The 24999-nt window shown below is 40.8% G+C and overlaps 1 protein-coding gene and 1 non-coding gene across 2 annotated transcripts; both read left to right on the top strand.

The window, feature by feature from the left end:
* Positions 1 to 36: 36 nt before the first annotated feature.
* On the top strand, positions 37 to 19837 carry VCPIP1 (valosin containing protein interacting protein 1). Its single transcript, XM_063130798.1, has 3 exons — positions 37 to 2955; positions 6888 to 6974; positions 14791 to 19837. The coding sequence occupies exons 1-3, from the start codon at positions 273 to 275 to the stop codon at positions 15663 to 15665; spliced, it is 3645 nt and encodes a 1214-aa protein (XP_062986868.1). The 5' UTR covers positions 37 to 272; the 3' UTR covers positions 15666 to 19837.
* Positions 19838 to 23975: 4138 nt separating this feature from the next.
* On the top strand, positions 23976 to 24068 carry TRNAY-GUA (transfer RNA tyrosine (anticodon GUA)). The gene is made up of 2 exons: positions 23976 to 24012; positions 24033 to 24068. It is a non-coding gene; the product is annotated as a tRNA-Tyr (tRNA).
* Positions 24069 to 24999: the final 931 nt, after the last annotated feature.

Here is a 24999-nt window from a genome sequence, read left to right as displayed (position 1 = left end):
AGGGGAAAGGCCGTTACGTTGCAGGCAACGGCCAGGGCAGTGAAGAGGTAGTGAGCGGTGGTGCCGGAGGCTTCCGCGTCCGCTGTTGGGTTGGTGCTCCGCGTCAAGGGGAAGGGCGGGTTCTGTCAGGGGCCGTCCGTTACGGTGGGGATGAACCTGTGAGGGGGCGCAAGCCGAAGCGAGTGGGGAAGGAGACCGGCCGCAGGCAGGCGGGCGGGCAGGCAGGCAGGCAAGAGAGGAGGAGGAGGAGGAGGTGGCGGCGGCGCGGAGCGATGTCTCAGCCGCCTCAGCAACATCCGCCTCAGCAGGAGCAGCAGCCGGTGGCAGCGCCGGTCTCGAAAAAGAGGGACCGGCGTATCTTCTCGGGCACTTGCCCGGATCCCAAGTGCCAGGCGCGCTTATTCTTCCCGGCGCACGGGCCTCTGAGCAGCGGGAGCATCGAGTGCACGGACTGCGGGCAGCGCCATGAGCAGCGGCAATTGCTGGGGGTGGAGGAGGTGACGGACCCGGACTTGGTGCTGCACAACTTACTGCGGAACGCGTTGCTGGGGGTGAGCGGGGCGGGCCCCCCGAGGAAGAACACGGAGCTGGTGAAAGTCATGGGCCTCTCCAACTACCACTGCAAGCTGCTGTCTCCCATTCTGGCCCGATATGGCATGGACAGACAGACAGGCAAGGCCAAGCTCCTGACTGAGATGAACCAGGGAGATGTCTTTGACTGTGCTTTGCTTGGGGATCGTGCCTTCCTTATCGAGCCTGAGCATGTCGACACTGTCGGTTATGGCAAAGATCGTTCAGGTAGCGTCCTCTACTTGCATGACACCTTGGAGGACATCAAGAAGGCCAATAACAGCCAGGAGTGCCTCATCCCAGTCCACGTGGATGGTGATGGCCATTGCTTGGTCCATGCAATATCCCGGGCGCTGGTGGGCAGGGAGCTGTTCTGGCATGCATTGCGGGAGAACCTCAAGAAGCACTTTATGGAGAATCTCAGCCACTACAAAGCCCTTTTCCATGACTTCATTGATGCGGCAGAATGGGAAGACATAATCAATGAATGTGATCCTTTGTTCATTCCCCCAGAGGGTGTGCCGATGGGCCTTCGAAACATCCACATCTTTGGATTGGCCAATGTGCTACATCGGCCCATCATCCTCTTGGATTCCCTGAGTGGAATGCGTAGTTCAGGAGACTATTCTGCCACTTTCCTTCCTGGGTTAATACCAGAAGAAAAATGCATGGGAAAAGATGGCATGTTGAACAAACCTATTTGTATTGCCTGGAGTAGTTCTGGACGCAACCATTATATCCCCCTAGTTGGAATAAAAGGTGCTGCTTTGCCTAAATTGCCTATGAAATTACTTCCTAAAGCTTGGGGAGTACCTCAGGACCTTATTAAAAAGTACATCAGATTGGAAGAGGATGGTGGCTGTGTGATAGGAGGAGACAGAAGTTTGCAAGACAAATACCTGATGAGGTTAGTTGCTGCCATGGAGGAGGTTTTTATGGACAAGCATGGTATTCATCCCAGTTTAGTATCTGATGTACATCAATATTTCTACAGACGGACTGGTGTAATAGGAGTTCAGCCTGAAGATGTCACGGCAGCTGCTAAAAAGGCAGTAGTGGACAACCGACTTCACAAGTGTCTAATTTGTGGTGCCCTTTCAGAACTTCATGTTCCTCCAGAGTGGTTGGCTCCAGGAGGGAAACTGTACAATCTGGCAAAAAGTACCCATGGCCAACTAAGGCCTGATAAAAATTATAGTTTCCCCCTTAACAGTTTAGTCTGCTCTTATAACTCTCTGAAGGATGTACTTGTACCAGACTACAATTTGAGTAGTTTGACTGCCTGTAATTGGTGCCATGGCACATTGGTGCGTCGTGTCAGAAGTGATGGCTCTGTTGTGTATCTAGATGGGGACAGAACTAATACTAGATCTACAGGTGGCAAGTGTGGTTGTGGATTCAAGCATTATTGGGAAGGTAAAGAATATGACAATCTCCCTGAAGCTTTCCCTATTACTTTAGAGTGGGGTGGGAGAGTGGTGAGAGAAACAGTGTACTGGTTCCAGTATGAAAGTGATCCATCACTGAACAGCAATGTGTATGATGTTGCAATGAAACTTGTCACTAAGCATTTTCCTGGAGAATTTGGTAGTGAGATTCTTGTCCAGAAAGTTGTGAATACAATTTTGCATCAAACAGCCAAAAAAAACCCTGATGACTATACGCCTGTAAACATTGATGGTGCTCATGCCCGAAGAGCTGATGATGTGCAGCAAGGACAAGACTTGGAATTCCAGCTTCCAACCAAAATTATTCTTACTGGGCAGAAAACAAAAACATTGCACAAAGAAGAGCTGAACATGAGTAAAACTGAAAGAACTATTCAGCAAAACATTGCAGAACATGCACCTATAATGCAGAAACGAAAAACTGAAAAATTGAAACAGATGCAAAAAGGGCCAACTAGAACTGCTTCCCCTGGTGCTATTCCTGAGGGGACTTCCTCAGCACCAGCTACCCCTACCAAGACTCCTTATTCCCCAACGTCTACAAAAGAAAAGAAAATACGCATAACAACAAATGATGGCAGGCAGGCCATGCTCACCTTGAAATCCACAACCACATTTCTAGAATTGCAAGAAAGCATAGCTAGAGAATTTAATATTCCTCCTCAGTTGCAATGTATTCGCTTTGGCTTTCCTCCCAAAGAGCTTCTGCCACCCAAAGAAGGGCAGGAAAATGAACCTGTTCCTTTGCTGCATGGAGATAAAGTAACTATAGAGATTCTCAAAGGGAAGGAGGATAGTAGCCAGACTACTTCGTTGCACTCAGCCCATGCTGTGAAACATGATGATGTTGCAGTTACTAATAAAATCCCTTCCAAGGAACTCCAAGAGCAAATTGACAAGGAAATGTACTCTTTGTGTCTTCTAGCAACATTTATGGGTAAGACAAAATGTAATTTCCATTTTCAAAGTAAAGAAATTTATCTAAATCTTGAATTTGATAAAGGTAGTAATGCATACTGGATCTAACCAACCAAGAGAAGCACAGTCTGGTCACGTTACTTTCATGTGTGCAGTTCCTTCTTTTAAAAATACCAAAACCACCTTGCTCTTTGTGTGTTTTTCTATCATACCTATAACTATTGTTTTCATTTTGAGAGGTCTTGCATGCCATCTTAGGGAACTTTACTAACCTCAATTCTCCACTTATATATTTGTGTGTAATGCTGTGCTTTGATAAATGGAGCTTTTCTCAGTACTCCTATTACTTCCTTATGTAGAAATATATTTCTCTGGTGGCTAGCAAAAGTTTTTGTGTGGCTGGATTTACAATTGCTGTCTCGTTCAGTTTTTGGTGAATACTGTTCCTAAAACATGTATTTGAGGTTTTGAAATGTATTTTGCTTTATTCACCACAACAGATCATTTTGCTTATTGTCTAAAGGTCTAGCACTTCATTTTAATGCATAGCAGGGCAAGCAGGTATAATACAAATTGTTTCAGAGAATTGTAATTTGTTGAGTTGGGGAGCTGGTGTTTTTAAAACACATTTAGATTTGAAAACAAAAGGAATACTAATTTAGATATATTGACACATAGTTTAATATATGAAGTGTCTTTCTGCAACTCAGCCAGACCTATGGAAGGTCATATTTTAACAAACCTTTTAAACCAAATTAATTGGCAGTGTTACAAATTAAATCAATGTATTGCAGCCTTTGCCATTAGCTTGCAGGGTGCATGAGATCAAAAGTATTGCTTGGTTTCCTGCTTGTTGACGCAGGATACATGTTTTTAAAGCATTATTTTGCTGCAACTAAAACCTTTTTGATACTGCAGAATGGCCTAAGATTTCAGAAGACTGTCAGGAGCTGTTCCTGCTCCACTCCTTTTACCACCCTGAGTGACATCATCTGTGTTGCTTACATTTGAAAATTAAGCTTGTGAATCCAGGCACTATGAATAAAGCTGAGCAAGTGATCACTTAAAAGAAAAAGGAAGTTGCAATGAGGAAAATTGTGAATAGAAACCTTAACAGTGCATCTACTCTTGGAAATGAAACTGAATAGAAGCTAAAAAACAAAACTGAAACTGACAAGTTTACCTTTTCAACTGAGAACTAAGCTTGTCAAACTTTGCTGCCATGTTTTCTGTAATTTAAGGGAAATGATTGTATCTCTCCAAATGTAACCACATCTTAAAGTTAAGTACCTTTCCTATTTGCTCTTTTTCTCATACTGAGTGTAAGATAGGGAGGTAGTACAAAGAAGAGAAAGTGGCCTCTTTCATGGCAGATGGTCTCTAAGGAAAAGATAACAGGGTAGCAGAATGCCTGAAATTGAACTTCATTGCTTCATGGGTTCCAATGCTGTCAGTAAAGGGGACTGTTTGGGAAGAACAGGACTAAAGAAGCCACAAAATAGGTGAAGAGTAGTCAGGTTAAGTCTGTGTCTCTAGCAGCTGCCTGTGATTCCTATGGGAGACCTGCCTCATACTGGGAGGATTGTATCTTTGAAGTGGTCTGGTTCAGATAGCGCAATCCATAGTTTGTCATTGGGAGAAGAAGCCTATATGACCCTCAGTCTTGTGTACTCCCCTCCCGCCCCCATGGTCGGAAAACATCAAAAGTTTCTGCTTCTGAACCAACTGCAGTTCCTTGCTCTCTCCAAATTTGGGGAAATGTGGCTTGTTGTGATTGTGATTAAAACAAATCATGATATCAAACCTCTGTTTAATCCTTGTTTGTTAACTACAGTTAGAGCAAACAATGGTTTTACGAATTGAGTATGTAATAGGAATTTGCGGTTCAGTGGCAGAAGCTATCTTATCACCTTGCACGCACAGGAGTAGGAAAGGAAGAGAGTAAAGCCTGCACTTGAGGCATGTGTAGGTTCCTTCAGGCTGGTTCTTAAATATTTATTTAATTTGTTCCTTACCTTTCCACCAAGAAAATAAAGCTCAAGGTGGCTAGCAGCCATTATGTAAAACATAAATTACAATAAAATTTGATTATTGCAGTAATCAAATAGATCCATTAAAATGTATGAACCTAGACCTATGAACACTATGGTCAGTGTCTGAGACCCTCCTCAGAGGGAGGCTTGGAGGGTAGCAACAAGGAAGACGGCCTTCTCAGTGGTAGCCCTCCTGATTGTGGAATGCTCTCACCACTGAGATCCACCTGGCTGCCAACATTGTCATCTTTTTGGTGCCAGGTTGACTGTCCTCTATGCCATATGATGGGATTTTAACGTCAGTTCTATTAGGCCTTGGTATCTCATTGTAACTGTTTTTAGCTGTTTGAATTGTTTTTAAATTTTATATATTAAAGGTTTTATATTATATGTTGCCATTTTTGTGAACTGCTGAGAACTTTGTCTATTGGATGGTATAGAAATAAAATAAATTTTGTAATCTATGAAATGGCCCTCAAGTTCCCAATGGACTTAAAAGGAAATGTGACTTTCTTATGCTTTCTTATTTTCTTTATTCCATTGTAATGTGATATGTGGGACTTGCAGATCTCTCTTTGTGGAAAAGATCCTGAATGTCTCTTCCTTATAAATAGAAAACAAAGTGTGCACGACACACTCTTTACAATACTTTATTATATTTTGAAATGAGTCACAGCCTATCTAGGAGTTAGGGAACCTGACTCATAACAAAATCAGGATGAAGACAGGCCAGTGTCATGATCTTCATTACTTAAAAATAATAGGGAGAGTGAGTTATTATAAAGTATCTTCAGTGTGCATAGCACGTTAGAGTACAAGAGGACAGGTCTCTAACCCAAGGAGTCTAAAATTCAACACACTGGAAGTGGAGGTAGGGATTAACAGGGAAGCAACATGCAGTTGTTTTCACTTACATGTGCTTAGGCTTAGTTACAGTAGGAGTTAAGAACTAGAGGATTGTGGGAAAGCCTTCACAGAAAAGGTGGGTTTTGATGAATGATATGAAAAAGATGGCATCGTGCAAATCTTCTGGGATGCATTTCCAAGTATATGGAGTAGAAAGGGAGCAGAGGTGGCAGCTTTTGAGGGAGCAGAAGACCTTTGGACAGCAGAAGTTGTTGGAGTAAAGATCATGGGCTGGTGTTGAATGCTTCACCTTTGAAATGCTGTTAGCCACCTGAGCTCTTACTGCCTATAGCTTAAATGTTTGCTTTAATACAAGGACTTTTCTTGACTTCAAATCTTTTATTTTTCCATGTGCTCTCCCCCCCCACCCCATACAGGGACCAGAAATTAGATGTTAAATATCATTGAACTGTATATAGTGAGTTCTTTAATGGTATAAACTAGTATAAACGTAGTGGAGATATATGAGTAAGATGTACATTGTTATGACAAAATGCTTGGATATTGTAAGGATCTCTGAGGGGTGTAATAGATGATAAACGGTGAAAGTCTAGCCAATCACTTTCACTTATGTGTATGTATGGGTGGTGGGAGTTTTAGATGTGCCAGGGCACTATTACAGTTATCAGCAAAGTTGATCCCTGTCCCAACTGATTCCCAATGAACCTAGTCATTTAGAAGCAAGCTTGTTCCTATTTCCATAGTTGCATAATGAATTTACTTATAATATTTATACCCTGTCCTTTTTCCCCAACGGTCTCCAAGGCAGCTTGGAAACAAAATTAAAACAATACAGCACAAGCAGTCAGTCTTCCATTCAGTTGATTATTACATTGTTTACAGAGGACACCTGACTCCTGGAAGATGGTAGAACTTAAGGAGTTATCTGAAGTCTGTTCTTGGTCATGCTAGAGAGTTTGATGACATGTTGGGAACTGGGTTTTGTATTTTTATATAGAAGTTGTTCATATTTTGTCATTTTACTGTTTTAACTTTTATTTCTATTCCACAGGTGAAGATGTTTGGTCTTATGCGAAGGGGCTTCCTCACTTGTTCCAACAGGGTGGTGTGTTCTACAATATAATGAAGAAAACAATGGGTATAATTTCTAACTCTATGCTAATATTTTGCTTGTTTGTTTGTTTGTTTCAAAGAGCATTACCATTTTATACTTGACGTTTTGATGTTAACTACTTTAGCCTGGTATGAGAAATTGGCAATCTAAGCTTTTGATGGCTTTCTACAGAAAATAATTGCCAATTTTTTATTAGGTATATGTAGTAGAGAGCATATTGCTTCATATTTTAAAGCAAGTTGACATTGGAGGTTGAAATATAAGAGATATTGTTATCACAGACTAATTAGAATTGTTTTTGTTGGCTTATTGAACTGATTTATATGCATGCTCAATTTCTTGGTGGAGAAACAAAATCTGAATCATGAGCAATTATAAGAGGAAAATGTGATACAATAAAACGTGAAGCATAGTTAGAATTTAAAGCATAAAAGAAGGTGAGGATCTAAAGAGCTTCATGTGCTGGTCTGGTTGTGCACTTCAGCCTGCCACTTTTCTCCCCCTGCTACTGCTGAAGGTCAGGGCACTCTCTAGAGTGACATACAATGTGGCATGAGGGCTGAAGCAGGGAGATGAAATTGGCTGCTTCCCTGGGCCTCTTTGGCTTGTGTCCCATAGATTTGTAAGTATTGCTGCAGAATTAAGCAGACTCCACAGAGCTTGATGCTTGCAAGGGTAAATATTGATTTAGCATCAAAACAAAATGAGTTTGTAACACATTTATTTCATTGGCACATACATAAGCTGACAATGTGGTAGAGATAGTATGCTTAAATAAAATAGGATCCATAAGAATATAATACTAGGACAACTAGTAATTTTGTCATGTTGCTTGTATAAGTGTTTACAGTAAGGCTTCATAATATTTTTATTAGTATCGAAGATGTTATTTACACGAATACTCTGAACACTTAAAAACATTTGTTTAGTCTTCTGATACAGAGATCACTAAGAACCCCTCTATATTTCCAGAAAAATCCCCTGGCCTTTATTGACTTGCTGCAATTAATTCCTCTTTAAATGTTTTTAAACTGCCATAATTTTGCAGATTCATATAAGGAGAACGAATACATTTTCTTCTGAAAATCTTCAGTTTAAAATCAATGGGTGGAATCCAACGAATTTCTCGCTTCCATCAGCGGAACGGGAATGGGCACTGTGAGAAAGGGGTTTGGTACTACCTTTAGGAATTTCCCTCTCCTCCCTGACACCCTGAAATATGCTACATAAGGTTGGGGGACCCTCCAGAGCAGATTTGGTGGGCATGAGGAAGGGGGAATCACAAAGAATGTGCCCCACTCCATTCTGATGGTGACAGCTTTCTGTTTGGCAGAGGGAAATCAGTTGGATTCCACCCAGTACTCTTTATTTATGCTGTACTTTCCCCCCAACCAAGGCTGAGTGGTGGTTTAGGCCTTAGCTAGACCTAAGGTTTATTCCGGGATTGTCTCGGGGTCATCCCTGTTCATATAAATGACACACAGGATATCCCGGGAGCTGGCAGGGACAACCCCGGGATAAACCTTAGGTCTAGCTAAGGCCTTAGTCTCATAACAACTGTATGGCTAAGGATAAGATTGAGAAATAGTAATTTGTCCAAGGCCATGTAGTTTGCTTTATTTATTTATTTATTTATTGCACTTATATACCGCTCCCATAGCCAGGGCTCTCTGGGCGGTTTACAGAAAGCTGAATAGGAATTTGAATCTATATGCAACTTGAACAACAGCCATTGGTCCACACATTTACTTTTGTAGAAGAATCCTTTTTCAGAGGTTTCTTATTATATTTATTTATTTATTTATTTATTTTCTACCCTGCCTTTTTACCAAAAAATGACATTCAAAACAATATAACTAAATAATAATATTAACTATAAGCATACATAAAGTATATAGCTAAATGCAGATAAAAATCTCAGATCCATCAGTAAAATGCAGTTATAAAAGAACAAACAACAGAATCATCCTGAAACCTCCCCATATGGTGCAACCTCCAGTATACGGTGCAAACCCCCAATTAGTGTAGTGACGGGTAGGGGGAGATATGGTGTTGTGAGGAGGATGTACCAGGTAAGGGGAACGCGGCCCAGACAATTAATGGCTGTTCCAGTCCTCCTTGCACCCGCAGGTTTGTTGATTGCTCTATCAGCCAGACCTCGGGCCTCCAGATGCTGCTTTTAAATGCCAGATCGGTGCATAATAAGATCTCCCTCATCTACGACTTAATTGTGGATGAGGCAGCCGATCTGGCATGTATAACCGAGACCTGGGTGGGTGAGCAGGGAGGAGTCAGTCTCTCCCAGCTATGCCCACCGGGGTACCTGGTTCAGCATCAGGGTAGACCTGAGGGCCAGGGAGGGGGGGTTGCTGTGGTCTGTAGGAATTCTATCTCCCTCTGCAGGATCCCTGTCCATGTGACTACTGGTCTAGAGTGTTTGCACCTTGTGTTGGGTCAGCGGGACAGATTAGGGATTCTGTTGGTGTACCGCCCACCCTGCTGCTCAACAGACTCCCTAGATGAGCTGACGGAGGTGGTCTTGGCTGCACTGCTGAGATCCCCCAGACTGTTGGTCCTGGGGGATGTCAACATTCATGCCGAGGGTGCCTTATCTGGGGCAGCTCAGGATTTCATGGTCTCCATGACAACCATGGGACTGTCCCAACATGTCATCGGCCCAACACATGTAGCGGGGCACACTCTTGACCTGGTTTTCACAACTGGACATGGAGATGGTGATCTGGAAGTGTACATGTTACATCAGTCCCTTTGTCATGGTCGGATCACTGCTTGCTGAGGTTTAGACTTACAGCAGCTTTTCCCCTCTGCAAGGGTGGGGGACCTATTAAGATGGTCCACCCCCAGAGACTAATTGATCCGGATGGTTTCCAAAGGGCTCTGGGGAGTTTTCCGGCTGATAGGGCTGGCTCTCCTGTCGAAACCCTAGTTGATCTGTGGAATGCAGAAATGACCCGGGCGGTTGACAGGATTGCTCCCGAGCGCCCTCTCCTGAGTAGAGCTCGTATGGCTCCAGAGCTGAGAGCAATGAAACAAAATAGGAGATGGCTTGAGGGCAGGTGGAGACGAACTCCTAGTGGATGCAATCAAACATTGGTAAGTGCCTATAGTAAGGCATATTCAGGGGCACTGAGGGCAGCAAAAAAACAACACTTTGCTGCCACTATTAAATCTTCAATTTGCTGCCCAGCGGAGCTTTTTAGAGTTGTCCGGGGGCTATTACATGCTGGTCCCAAGGACACGGTAGAATCATCTGAGGCTGTAATGAATTTGCTAGGCACTTCCAGAATAAAATCTTTTGCATCCGCCAGGACTTAGACTCCAGTGTTATAGCAGGTGAATCTAGTGAGGTGTCCAGAGTACAGTCTTGTCCTGTAATCTTGGATGAGTTTCAGTTGGTACAGCTCGAGGATGTTGACAAGGTGCTTGGACAGGTCCGTGCAACCACCTCTGTACTGGATCCTTGCCCCTCTTGGCTAATAAAAGCTAGTAGGGATGGAACAGCTGGCTGGGCCAAGGAGGTGATTAATGCCTCTCTACGAGAGGGAGTGGTCCCAGACTATCTGAAAGAGGTGGTAGTGAGACCACTCCTGAAGAAAACTTCCTTGGACCGGGAACTACAGTAACTACAGGCCGGTAGCAAATGTTCCATTCCTGGACAAGGTCCTTGAGCGGGTGGTGGCGGGCCAGCTCCAGACACTCTTGGATGAGATTGATTATCTGGATCCATTTCAGTTGGGTTTCAGGCCTGGCTTTGGCACGGAAACAGCCTTGGTCGCCCTGTATGATGACCTATGTCGGGAGAAAGACAGGGGGAGTGTGACTCTGTTGATTCTCCTTGATCTCTCAGCGGCTTTCGATACCATTGACCATGGTATCCTTCTGGAACGTCTGGCTAAGTTGGGAGTGGGGGGCACTGCATTGCAGTGGTTCCGCTCCTACATGGCAGGATGGCTCCAGAAGGTGGTGCTTGGGGGACATTGCTCGGCCCCGTGGACTCTCCAGTATGGGGTTCCGCAGGGGTCGGTCTTGTCCCCCAAGCTGTTTAACATGTACATGAAACCGTTGGGTGCGGTCATCCAGAGTTTGCTCTACTGCTCCTTTTCATCCTCATCAGGTGTGGCTGTGGATGTGCTGAACTGGTGCTTGGCTGCGACAATGGACTGGATGAGGGCTAATAAACTGAAGCTCAATCCAGACAAGACTGAGATGCTGCTGGTGGGTGGTTCATCTGATTGGATGGGGGGGTGTTCAACCGGTTCTGGATGGGGTTGCACTCCCCCTGAAGGAGCAGGTTCGTAGCTTGGGGGTTCTCCTACAACCATCTTTGTCACTTGAGGCTCAGGTGGCCTCGGTGGCACGGAGTGCTTTCTACCGACTTCGGTTGGTGGCCCAGCTACGCCCCTATCTGGACAGGGATAACCTAGCTTCAGTTGTCCATACTTTGGTAACTTCCAAATTAGATTACTGCAATGCCCTCTACATGGGGCAGCTTTTGAAGATGGTCCGGAAGCTGCAGCTTGTGCAAAATGTGGTGGCCAGATTGATAGCTGGAACAGGGAGGTTTGAGCATATAACACCGATTCTGGCCCGCTTGCATTGGCTGCCTATATGTTTCCGAGCCCAATTCAAGGTGCTGGTCTTAACCTATAAAGCCCTACATGGCTTGGGACCACAATACCTGATGGAACGCCTCTCCCGACATGAACCTACCCATACACTGTGCTCAACATCTAAGGTCCTCCTCTGAGTGCCTACTGAGTTGCCCCCCCACTGTGGAATGATCTTCCCGATGAGGCTCGCCTGGCGCCAACGTTGTTATCTTTTCGGCGCCAGGTCAAGACTTTTCTCTTCTCCCAGGCATTTTAACAGCATTTAACAACGTTAAGTTTGTTTTTAATGGACCCCAGAATTGTTGTTTTTGAATGGATACTGTTGTTTTTATACTGTTTTTATGTTTTTTAAATTTTTGTATACTTTTAATGTTTACTATTTTTAATTGTTGTAAACCGCCCAGAGAGCTTCGGCTGTGGGGCGGTATATAAATGTAATTAAATAAATAAATATACTATGTTAGGGGCTCAAGCAAAACAATTTCCCCACCTCCTTCCTGTTTTCTTCCACTACCATTAAACAGACTCACAGAAGCTATTGAGCATTTTTGAACTATTTTGGAATTTCTTAAATAGTTTTAAATTTACAAATTGTTTCAGGAGGGAGAAAAACACACACACTTTTTCCTTTCTTATCCTCCAAAAATGTCATTACCCTCCAAAAATACAGCTCTTGGGTTAGTGCAGCTGGAGCACTAAAGAAGTACATTATGAGGCACAGGGCAATTTCTGGATGTTGAGAAAGAAAGAAGGAATCCTGTGTATACTCCCCTAATGGAAGCTCCTCTCATATGAACCCCAGACAGTACTACAAGACTGGATCCCTGAACCAGACTAGGTCTCCACCTTTTGTTTTACCTCAAACATGTGTATTCCATTATAAAAGATAGCTAACCATCCATAAAATGAAATCATAATCAAAATTTTGCCTAAAATTATCAAGACAACACAACAGCCAGATCTAAAATAAGCAATAACAGTGCACAGTATTCATTGTTAATCAACTTCAAAAGCTCCCTGGAACAGGATTGTTTTGATCTGTCTCTTAAAAGTGAGGTGGGTTCTGTATCATGCAGGCTGCCTATCCTTGTTTGACACTTGAACTTTTAAGTAAGAAGCTGTTTTTACAATGTTGGTGCTTCTCTTTGAAAGCGGTGACTATCCAGTTAGGACTTTGAATCTTCATATGAACTAAGAATAAATTCTATGTAAAAACCCTGTTTTGGAAGAGAACGTAATAGTTGATGCAAGAAACAGGCAATCTCTGATTGTGACTCACATTAGCTAATAAACTGCAGAAGTCCCATTGAAAAGTGACATTTCCAAAATGCCTTTTCAGGCCAATATATATTATATTGGATTTTAAAACTTGAAAGTTAATAGGTATTGCACATTCCTCTAAATGTCTGTTTAAATATTAAGAAATGTTCATAGGCATATGTGTTTACTCTTTTACTCTTGAACAAAGGTAATAAGTTGTCTGTTTTGCATCTCTTTTTCCCCTTGTCCTCCTAATGCATAAGAACATGCTTTCTTTCTCAAGTGTAGCCATTATTCTAATTTAAAACACTGCCTTTCTTACCAGTTTGCTACAAACCAGAACAGCAGGTAACAGTAATTGCACCTGGTGTAGTGAAGTTGTATAAACTAGCTGATCACATTTGAATAGTTCCATTGCAATTTCTCTGTAGCCTTTTGATGAAGTCAATGAGAATCACTATAAAGTGGTTTGGTCTAAAGAAAGAAGGAGAAAAGTAATATAATTCTTTAAGTTATGCAATTCATTGTCCAAAGAGGCCCACCTATCCACTTTACTTTCCACTTTTAGGAAGCTAGTAAATAGATTTGTTCTGATATGGCATTGTATTTGCTTTTCCAGAACTTAACTTTTAATGTGGAAAATTGGTGTTTAACTTAAGAGATGTATTTATATATACTAGTTGTGATTGCTTTATGAAACCTCCAGGTTCAGAGGCAGTGAGCCATTGAATACCTATTCTAGAGGGCGACAATAGAAGAGAGCTATTGCCTTCGTGCCCAGTTTGTGGCTTACGTGGACCTTGAATCTGACCCAGCAGGGCTGTTCTTATGTTTTCTTCGGATTTTAGGGTTGTGTTGAACATATTTATTTTAACCCTGTTCAGACATCATGCTAAGCCATGGTGATTAAGCATTTTGAGCTAAACATTATGGCTTAACAGGTCATGTGAGCCATGACTTAGTATGTCGTGTGAACCATTCCTAACCATGGTGGCTACATAGCCACGGTTTAAACACGCTCACTAACCATTTGCTGCAATGTCATCTGATAACCATTTGCTTAGCATGTCATCTGAACAGGCTCAATGTGCAGATAGTATTTTGATTTGTTTTATTGTTTCAATTTCAATAATTTTATTATTTTCTACAAAAAGCAAAGCACATAGGGAAAAATAGAAAGGGGGAAAACAATACAAAAATACATAACATCACATACAATACATCTAATAAAAACACATATACATCAGGCCATACTCCATTTGAAGCGATCTTCATGTCAGACATGAGCAAACAGTTATTACCTTTTAGCCGGCCCAGACTTACATAAAAAACCCACAGATTATAAATAAAAACCACATACAAATAGATCATTCTTTTGCAACTCTCGTATATACTCTGTCAAAGGTTTCCAGTCCCTTGCAAATGCGGCTGTTGTTTTTTCTCTTACTAACACCATACGTTTCGCCATCTCTGCCAGTTCCAACAACTTGAGGAGCCATTCCTCCGTAGTTGGTACTTGGTTTTTTTTCTAGTATTGTGCATATAATAGTCTAGCCGCTGTTGTCATATGTTGAAATAACAGTCCTTTTTCTTTAAGTTGATCGTCCATAAGTCCCAGCAAAAATGCTTCTGGTTTCAATTTTATGTTTATCTTTCAAAAAATTTGCATGAATAAGTGAATTTTAGTCCAAAAAGTTTTTGGTTTTTTACATGACAACCACAAGTGGTAAAAGGTTCCTTCTTGTTCTTCACATTTCCAACAATCTCCCATACAACCCCTGTACATTTTCGCTAACTTTGAAGGAGACATATACCATCTATACGTTTTCTTGTAAAAATTCTCCTTCAGTCTAGTACTTAATGTATATTTTAAACCTTTTATTGTTAACCATTTTATGGACATTAAGCAATATATAAACCTAAGATGTCTTTTTCTTTTTCTTTTATAGGTTTGGCTGATGGTGAACACTGCACATTTCCACACTTGCCTGGTAAGACCTTTGTATACAATGCAGCAGAAGACAGATTGGAACTTTGTGTGGATCCTGCTGGGCATTTCCCTGTGGGTTCTGATGTTGAAGACTTGGTTAAGGAGGCACTAAGTCAAGTGCGGGCCGAGGCGTCTTCAAGAAGCAGGGAAGCAAGTCCTTCACACGGACTCCTAAAATTAGGTAGTGGTGGCGTAGTTAAAAAGAAGTCAGATCAACTTCACAATATAACTGCATTTCAAGGAAAAGGCCATTCTTTAGGCACTGCTGCTGGTAGTCAACAGCTTCATCAAAGGGCTAGGGAAATTCCACTTACAAGAAAGCAAAGCACAAGCACAGACTTCAGTCCCAGCTCTGCTAAATCTGAGCCTTCTGTGTACACAGGCGATTCTGGAAACAGTGAGCTTATACGGATAGCTCCTGGAGTAGGAACAATGAGAGACAGCAGGCAGCTTGATCCTAATTTGATTGAGGCACAGCGAAAAAAATTGCAGGAAATGGTTTCTTCAATTCAGGCTTCAATGGACAGACACCTGCGGGATCAGAATACTGAGCAATTGGCGGCAAATGATTTCTCTCAAAGGAAATTGGAGGCGGCAAGTTCATCCATTAAAACAAGGAGTCCTCAGACTGGTTTGTCTGAATCATTTACTTTGTCAAGTGGTAGTGGACATTTGAATGCAGAAACAACTGATACTAACATGTCAAATGCAGTGGGAACAACATTCCCCACGAGATCAAAAGCGCAAAAAGGAAATTCAGTAGAAGAGCCTGAAGAGATGGATAGTCAGGATGCAGAAATCACTAATGCAACTGAGCCAATGGATCATTCATGAATACATAACAACAGATAAAGATCCAAGAGATTACTGTGCAAATGTCATGTTTGTTGGCTGGGCCACATAAATTTAGTCCTTGAATCTTGTATGTTTCAAAGATTATATCTTACTCATTGCATGATAGCAAGTGTGTGATAGACAATAGCTTTTAATATGCCATTCTGCTGCCCAGATTAGCTCTCAGTTACCTGTAAATTAGTTATTAGGATACACACTGAGATGAATATCTGCTGTAGAGGTGGGTTATTTTGGGGTGGGGTGGGGGGTAATTTGAATTCCATTAAGTCTTAATCTTCCAGACCATGTGAAATCATTAATTTTTTAAGATTAATATGTGAAGATAAAACCTGACAAATATAGTGTGTTTTGCCAAATATTGGTCCACTCAGAATTACAGCATAAAGAGACATTCCCTTATATCTGAACACTTGCATTCATTTAGATTTGTCAGGTTTCTCAAAATACCCAAGTATATGTACCGAGATCTCATTAAAAATGTAAACTTAAGGGAATGATGGGGAAAGCACTATATAGTATAAGATGAAGCTAAAGCAGGGTGATGTAGTCATGCATGGCAGTCAAAGCCAGCACAGCTTTTTCATTGCTCGATTGGCAAGTGGTTGCATGTTTTGTTTTGAGCTTGTAAGGTACCATGGCGTACTTTTACATTGCAAAGACAGTCATACGCAAGTATGTTAAGAAGCTACAGCAGACTAATAAATTGGTTTTGTGCAGGAAGATTTTGATAAGTAGTTGTTGGTTGTCTGTGCTGGCTGTTAACTTTTTCTGAGCATGTTGGATTAATGGAATTTAACAGAAGTTTCATCAGAGGTTTTTCAGTGGCACAGTAAAAGCTCCTTTTAACTCCATGGAAACAAGAAATATTTAGCGTTTACTTTAATGTGCCACTTCGATTAAATTGTCATCTACTTAAACAGGATATTCATCAGATCTACAGTGCTAATTTTTAAGAAGCAGCCATTGTGTTTGCTCCATAAAGATAGAATGTTTATCTTGATACTAATGTTGCACTTTTGCCTCTTTGCATATTTCTATTTTATGTGCATTATTACTGCTTCATCTGACAAAAAATAAACTTGAAAGTGTAAAGACTTACATTACAAAAGAAATATAGAATAAAAAACTCAAGCTCTTAGTTTCTGAAGCCAGTGCTTGCACGCATACGAGTTTTACCTGGTCCACAAATATTAAGTTTGTATTATAAATGTTTGTATTCCGAAAATATGCTCACAATTTCTGCAGTTATAATCACACAAGAAAACTCAAAGCAATGCTATGATTAAATGTCCCAAGTAATGGAAGGTTTATTTTTTTATATAGGAAATTAACTGAAGATACAACTGCCTCAGTTCATTCAAGTATATTAATCCATTCAAACACCATTTTTGTTTCTCTAATACAGGGAATACATATTTTATCATCTAGTGCAATGCTAATTATATAAAGCATACAAATCACATTTTCATGAATAAATGATTTTAAATACTTAATTTTGCTATTTTTGTTGTTTAATTTGGTCAAGAAATGAGACATGTGATGTAAATATGAAGTTTTAACTTTGATCCATGCCACACTGAAAACAGGATGCTTGATGCTAAAAATAGACAACCACTGTACCTTCTAGCAGACGCACAACTAAGTCTATGGCCATCACCCAAAGAAACTATTTATGCATTCATAGGGATTAGGCTGAGGTGGGAGGGCTTTCCTGCACAGCAATTATCTATGTCCAAGTTTCAAGAGTAGCTTGTAATATGGCTGGTGTGACGAAAGCAGCTGTGCTTTCTTTGAACATGGGGATATTGGCACTGGATATCTACATTCTTTTAAAAACTGGGTTAACAGCTGTAGCTTCCATTAAGTAACCCTCAAAATTGCAATACAAGTTGGTGTGAGGATAATTTTTAATTGGTGTTTTATAGTAACTTCACAGAACTACAATTCCCAGAATTCCTTTGATGAAGACTATTACATTTTAGAACTGGCTTGACTTTATAACATTAATATACAGTCTGATGGCAGCATATTGTAATGCAGAAATATTATGGTGGTTCTGTGTGGTATAGGAAAAAGGATATTGTCAACATTAACTCAAAATTCATGTGTAAATGAGCAAGAGCTGTGAAGCTGGAGAGGTATGAATGACTTTTAATAATCTGGTTGTCTTGACTAAAGGTTAAGTACACTTTTTCTCTCCCTTGCAGAAACCCTTTCCCTTCAACGATGTTATGAGCCTTTTCTCCTAGCCAAAAAATAACAGTTCCAGTCATTCACTTTTGTAACCTCTCCTTTGCATGATTTAACACATGCAAAGAAGAGGATATAAAAGTGAATGATTTTCGCAATGCTTAATTTGTAAAATGAAAATATTCAAGATTCAGGAGATTATTGAAAATGTGTGTAAGCATTTGGGGGAAAGTTATATATAAATTCTTAATATTACAATTGTGGACTTGGTAATGGGCTTGAAATACACAAATAAATGCTGATGTCCCATTGACCATAATGGCACCTATTGCAACTGACTTGCTGGATTTCTTTTAATTAGGTTAAGTACATGCAACTGGCTGCAAGCTTGTTTCTTTAATAGTTGAGAGTCAGTTCTAAAGTGAATTTTTGGGAAATGTTGAATCTGGTTAGCAGAAAATTAAGGATGTTTGGAGTGAATTTCCTTCAGGAGTTGCAATGTTCTGTCTGTATTACCAGTTGCGTGTGTGTGCGCATGCATGCATGTACTGGAAGACCATGGTTCATCAAATTAAAAACTCTTTCTTCCAAGTTAAACATGCTTGATCTTGAACAGCAAAGCAGTTTCATGTGTATATAGTAATATTAATGGGAAATAGGTCTTCAGTAGATACACTAGTTTGCTAAGAGAGAGTAGACCCTGTACAATCAGAGAAGAAAACATATAATTAAAAATGAAGTGCATTTTAGAAATTGCTGGAATTAAAGCATACTGCTGGCTTTCTATTTAGATCTAAAAGTATTTTATGGTACATGATGTACCCTGATTACATTACTGTTCAATTGTTTTCTCTGGACTTCATTGTATTTTTAAAAACTTACTGTAGTTGTTCCACAATTGCAAAATGTTTTGCTCATTTAATTTAACTTTTGAATGTTTGTTGCTTACCACTACCCAGATATAAAAGTAACAAAATTTCTGTTTTTTTTTTTTTAAAGAATAGAGGATGATCCTTTACCTGAATATTGCATTTCTCTTGTAGCTTTAAAGATTCTACACAGTTGAAATGACCTGTTATAGGGGATAACATTTAGGATTTGCTGTGTTATGGTCCAGACAGGGTTTCTATTCTATGCTTTACTAAAGACCACAAAAGAAAACAATGCTATAGAAAGGGTATATTTTCCAAGACCAAAATGACTGGCTTTTTCTTCTGGAGAGATAAATTGGGAAATAACAGTCTAGTGGAGGGCTTTGATGACTGCTCCACTACATGTACATTCAGCTCAGCTGAGTTTTCTATAAGTCCAATTTGTGTGAATCATCCCAGAGTCCCACTGAATCTAGTGGAACTCCGTTACATGTATGCTTGGGATCTTAATCTAAGCTACCTTTTCTTTTAATCATTTCTACTTGCTGGATGTTAGTCAGAATTGGCAGCCTCAGTACAGGAATTGTCGTTATACTCCAGCAAAAGCCGTTCAACATTTTCTAATGAATACCCCATAGCACCTAAAATTTGAAGGTGTTGCATTTCAAATTCCTTAAGGCACCATTCCTACTTTGCCCCTATGATTATAATAAAATTAAAAGACTTTATGGTGATTGATATTTTTAGATTTTATTTTAATGAGGATTATTGCCAGGAAGAGAAATAGTGCACTTTTGGAAGAAATTGATTTAAAAAAATATGTATAAATAAGCATTAGTACTGTATATATTTAGGAAACCTTTTAAACAGCAAGTGCTTTACATATTGAATTAAATTAGAATAGCAATGATACCATGTTCACAATGCTGGCTGTTCAGCACATTTGGATTTTATTTGTGATTGCTGTACTAATTTGTTTTTTATTTGTAATGTAACAATAGTGTATTATAACAGTGTACTATATTACACTTTACTGTACAGTATTTGGAATTTTCTTTGATTGCAATATTAAAAATATAAGCTAAACAACTTATTTCTAGTTTCTGTACCAAATTTACCACTACAGTAACTATGGGTGTACCAACCCATTTCTTTCCATGCCTTTTGTCTGGGCTAGCTGCTCTGTATGGCTGGAAGGGAGCAGCATACCAGCAGCACCTTCCAGTATAAAACTGCTTACTTTTACCACTATTGAGCCATTATCCTGCCTCATTCACATAATTATACATGGGGTTCGGATGATGTCGTATTCCACTCATAACTTTTCTGTGCTTTCCCGATCAACTTTTCAGTCTTTTTTTCTTACCATAGGGTACTTCCAGATAAAGGACTCCAAGCACTAACAGTTTAGAAGGCACTGTGCAGGTATTCTATCTGTTTCCTGAACAGCTTTTCTGTGTAAGAAAAAAGGTGGAAGAAGTGGTGGGGAAACACAGGAGGATTATGAGTGGAAGACAACATCATTTGGACCCCACTCCCCATAATTTTTCATGAATGAGGTGGGGCGATAGTGCAACAAAAGCCTTGTTAGAAACACCCAGAAAATCAGTTAGAGAAAGACAATCTCTGTTCAGTGCCTTCTAATTAGTAGCACTCTTGAGTCCTCCATCTAGAAGCACTCCAGGGCTTACACTTGAATAAGACCTTAAAGCTACTCCACTTTCTTCCAGGATTCTGCCCATGGATGTGGCTCAACCCATCCAATACCTTTATCAAGTTAGAAGGATAGTGTCTTGCAGTGCTCGCTATTCTGAATGTCTTTTGGTGTTTAAATTTTTTTATTGGAAATTGGAAGGTAAAATGGTGATCCAGTCACTGTGTTTTAATTAATATATTTTAGGATTGAGAGCTTGAAGGGTGGAAATTATTTTTCAGAGGATTAGATTGAGTTAAGATGTGGGACAGGGCTGGTGAATTTGCTTGTTCTAAATATATTTGAATCCTGTTTTTCCTCTTGAGATTTCAGAGAAATGTACGTGGGGGACTTGCAGACTGTCTCCATTTAATAACTGGCAAGTTCCAAATCAGCATATCTTCACATATAGCACTGTATTGGGTGTCTCTAGGATCTTTTTTTGGTTTAAATGGGGGAGGAATGGCTAGTTCTTGAGCTTAGGGGATGTACTGAACTGTGAAAAGCCAACTGATGAAAATTAGAGATTGGTGTTATATTGTGCTTTTTTTGTTTGTGTTAAGGACAAACGTTTAATACATATTTTATAAAATTACTTGGATTTGTGTTTGGATTTGTTTTTTATTAATTACTTGTCCTGAGCACAGCAGGATAAAAATTAAATTCCAATAGTGGATGCCACAGGCTGGTTCATCCACTCATTTAAGATGTGAATTTTTATTTGGAGGAAGAAGCATTAATTAAAAGTAGTTAATCTTTACTTAGTCTATGTAAATTGTACATTCAACATTTCCAGTTAAGACTAATCAAGTGGTACAAACTAGATATTTTTCGAAGCATTGAATGCAATCTTTCTTGCTGGCTTGCTCTTAGCCACCAGTAGTTAGATGCTAACAGATCAGTGGAGTCCTTTGATTTAAGATTTAGGCCTGATTCATGTGCTGCCATTCATGTGGGTTTGGTGCTGCTTGAAGTAGAATAAGATGGTTGCAGTTCTGCATGGACTTCAGTACAGTTCTCTAAAAGAGGGTTTGTCTTGATAGTGTTAGATGCCCAAATCTAACACTCTCAAGGGTGTTTGGTGTGGAGGAGAGCTACATCCACAAATAGTTTACTGTGTAATGTTGCACAAGGGGGATAATTCTGACCTGGCCACCTATGTGGATGGTTGCACTTAAAATCACCCCTTTAGTGTCATTAAAGAGTAATGGAATTATGCCAAATGCTCCAGCTGAAGTTGTGCATTATCACAGTTGGGACTACCTGATATGTGAGTTGAATTAGGCTGCAGTGCCTTATTTGCTGCTATAAGCACCATTCTGTGGCAAGGATGGTCAGAGAGGCATGTAGAATGCTATGCAAGGGGCCCAAAATGGTCCCTGCCCACTCTATAGAGTGGGTGAACAGCTAGTCACAGAACTATGGCATGGCAGGAGACAACTGCAGGGCTAGGTTTTATTGCCATAATATTAGGCAATTTCCCCTTATACAGATGCTAGAATCTGTATATCTGCTCCTTTGAGCTACAGACCTGGTGCTGTTGTTCAGGGGCTAGGCAATGGGAGGCCAAATTGTTGAATGGATCAAACACCTCCTTTGAAAGTTGCAATGTACTAATAAGTGGTAGTTTGCTTGAGTTAGCTGTATTCTTCATTTCTAATAGAGTTGAATATCGCGTTTCTAGATGGGCACCAATTGGCAACCAATTCTATTTGCAAGGATTAGGCCTTTCCATACATTAACAATTAAAATAACACCTTGTTATCTTCATGCCTCCCAGCTGACCATATTAGAAACTACTTCATCCTATTTATGGAACCTGTAACTCATGTGTCTGCATGAAATGTTCAAAAATAGAAATAGCCATAAGATCCATTTGAGACTGCATAGCTCTGCCCCTGAAATATATTAAAGTTTTATTGCAAGCTACTCAATATATATATTAAGAAGGACTTCAGAAAATGCACCCTGCTTTGTGTTCAAAATATTTTGGGCCTAAAGACATTTTCAGTGGGAGCCTATTTGGGTATCAAGGTTTAACCATAATTACATAATGCAATGCAGTCTTATCTGTAGTGAACAGCCTAGAAATAGCTGCTATTCCTCAGTAATATAGATAGCTTGGTTATTACAGATTGGAACTAAATTGCTGCTGCCTCAGAAAAACAGAGTACCTTTAGTCATTGCACAAATTTGCTAATACTTAGTGTTGAAAAACAATGAATAGTTCCACCACCCTGACGGATTCAACTTTGGTGTGGACTTTTTTGTACTTCACAAAGTTGTCTTAAAATTAGTGTTGTAAAGCATGGTTAACCTACAAGATAAGCAATGAATTCTGAAATAAACATAAAATTGCTTGAGAAATTGTCTCAGTTGATAGACATGGGCTTGGTTGTTCTGCAAATACAGTTTGGAAGATATTTCATTGAGTGAGTGAATGGTTGGAAGAATTAATTATGGGTTCCCATGAGGTGTATTTCATAGGGATAAGTCTGTACTAATGGCCTAAGTTCAACATACCACTAACAGACCACTTTGTGAACCTAAGACCTGCAAGTGGTTGCAGAAGCAGAACTTTAGTTGGATTCTCCCCCTTCCTCATAGTTCAGAACTTGGTTTCTGCTACCACAGAATGACACCACAGGATACACCCTAACGTTTGCTATATATTTTGAATATCAACCGCTGGACTTCTGCTATAGCTATTAAACAAAAACAAAAGCGAGACATTTTGGTTTTTCTCAAGTCCTATACGCAAGCCCTTTCCGATACTTTTTAAAAACAACAACAAAACGACGTTATGCAGTGTACGGTATTTCCTTTGGGTATATACAAACAGTAATAGTAACACACGTTGATTAGGAGTACCAAAAATGTCTGCATTTTTGTTAGTCTAGATTTTGCATAATATTCGCTGCTTTTCCGAGATGCTTTCCAGATTACGTCGCTGCACTGGAATAAACAGTCAAATCTGATCCGGCGTTGAGCTGGCTGCTGATTGTGCATTACTTCTTGGAACCCGAAATCCTATAAGTATTTATAATATAAATACTTACCAGGGAGTAAGTCCTATTGAATTTACTTCTAAGTTGATTTTCATAGGATTATAGATTGTTAAACTGCGATCCTATGCACACTTGCTTGGCATTAAGTCCCATTGACTTCAGTTAGATTTGAATAAATATGCAAAGGGTCGGTCTGAAAGTGTTAACAGGTGAGGCTTTCTCACATGGCATGGTAGCACTCCTGTATATTGATGCAACACTGTAAATGATAAATGTTCACATTTGCCTCCAACCTGGCTGATATTGTTACTATATCTATTTCCATAGGAACTGTTGCCATGGGAACTGGACTAGACCTTTTTTATCAGCATTTAAAATTACATATGAAAATTACACCCAATACATACACTCTGAATATGCTTATTAATGACATTAAAATTTTCTAGCACTCTTGAAATATCATTCTCTTTTCAGCAGCTGCTTCTGAAACTCTGTATACAGAAAATTGAGGAAACTGCTTAACATCCCTTCGATAGCTCAGCTGGTAGAGCGGAGGACTGTAGAGGCGCTGCTCCATACGGGAATCCTTAGGTCGCTGGTTCGATTCCGGCTCGAAGGAGATTTATGTTTTATTTCTGACAAAGGTTCAAAATTGTTCCGTTCTCTATATATCTGACTGATGTATTTAATATTTTGAATACAATGTGTTATCTTAATTAATTAATTAATATAGATACTCCTTTCCTGAGTCGAGAGTGAGCCGTCTTGTACATATGACCAGCAGGAGGGGCAGGTGAGAGACAGAAGTTCTGTCCCGGGCCCCACACACACACTTTTTAATGTGTGGGGAAAGGCGCAATAGACCGAAGCAACAGCAAGAGCAAAGGATATTTTGAATATCAACCGCTGGACTTCTGCTACAGATATTAAACAAAAACAAAAGCGAGACATTTACGGTAGATTTTTCTCAAGCCCTATATGAGGGAAAGACTCTCTTTCCCAGCAAGCCTTGCGCTGTAGCCCGCCCTCGGCTCCGCCTCCCTCGCTGCTCTCTACGATAGCCCGCCACCTTTCTTCTCTTACTGGCCGTTCCGCTTCCTTCCTCGCAGCAGCCCCCCCTGTTTGGTCGCGTGCTTTTTGGAGCAGCCAATGGGGAAGCAGTCCGCGTGCGCAGATTCAAACTGTGGCTCTGGAAAGAGGCTGGGCGCGAGATTCGGCGGCAGGGACAAAAAGGCCAGCGAGAGCGGCGGCGGCTGCTAGGGAAGGCGCTGGAGGTGGCGGCGAGGCACCGGCCGGTGACAGCCGGACAAGGCCACACACAGTAGGGGGACTTGACGGCCGATTCCCGATCCTTTCCCCTGCCCGCTTCGGCTGGGTGTCGGGTCATGTCCCCCACGCGGGGGCCGAGGCGCCGCCGGGGCTAAAAGGCAACTGCGCCCCCCACCCCCGGGCCCGCCTTCTGGGGACTTCTCGGCCGCCACGGCTGTGTGAGCACCCGTGGCCGGCGGTGACACCCCCGCTCCTCTCTTCTCGCCTTATGGTGCGCGCGA

Source organism: Elgaria multicarinata, chromosome 7, assembly GCF_023053635.1.
Source record: "Elgaria multicarinata webbii isolate HBS135686 ecotype San Diego chromosome 7, rElgMul1.1.pri, whole genome shotgun sequence".
Classification (NCBI taxonomy): Eukaryota; Metazoa; Chordata; class Lepidosauria; order Squamata; family Anguidae; genus Elgaria; species Elgaria multicarinata.
Note: the sequence above shows the minus strand (reverse complement) of the source record. Positions and strands in the feature narration are given on the sequence as shown.

Bases quoted from the DNA above. Each gene is read 5' to 3' on its own strand.
- VCPIP1 (XM_063130798.1), top strand. From the start codon at position 273: ATGTCTCAGCCGCCTCAGCAACATCCGCCTCAGCAGGAGCAGCAGCCG. The intron at 2,956-6,887 runs GTAAGACAAAAT...TCTATTCCACAG, and splicing joins TCTTCTAGCAACATTTATGG to GTGAAGATGTTTGGTCTTAT. The intron at 6,975-14,790 runs GTATAATTTCTA...TTTCTTTTATAG, and splicing joins TATAATGAAGAAAACAATGG to GTTTGGCTGATGGTGAACAC.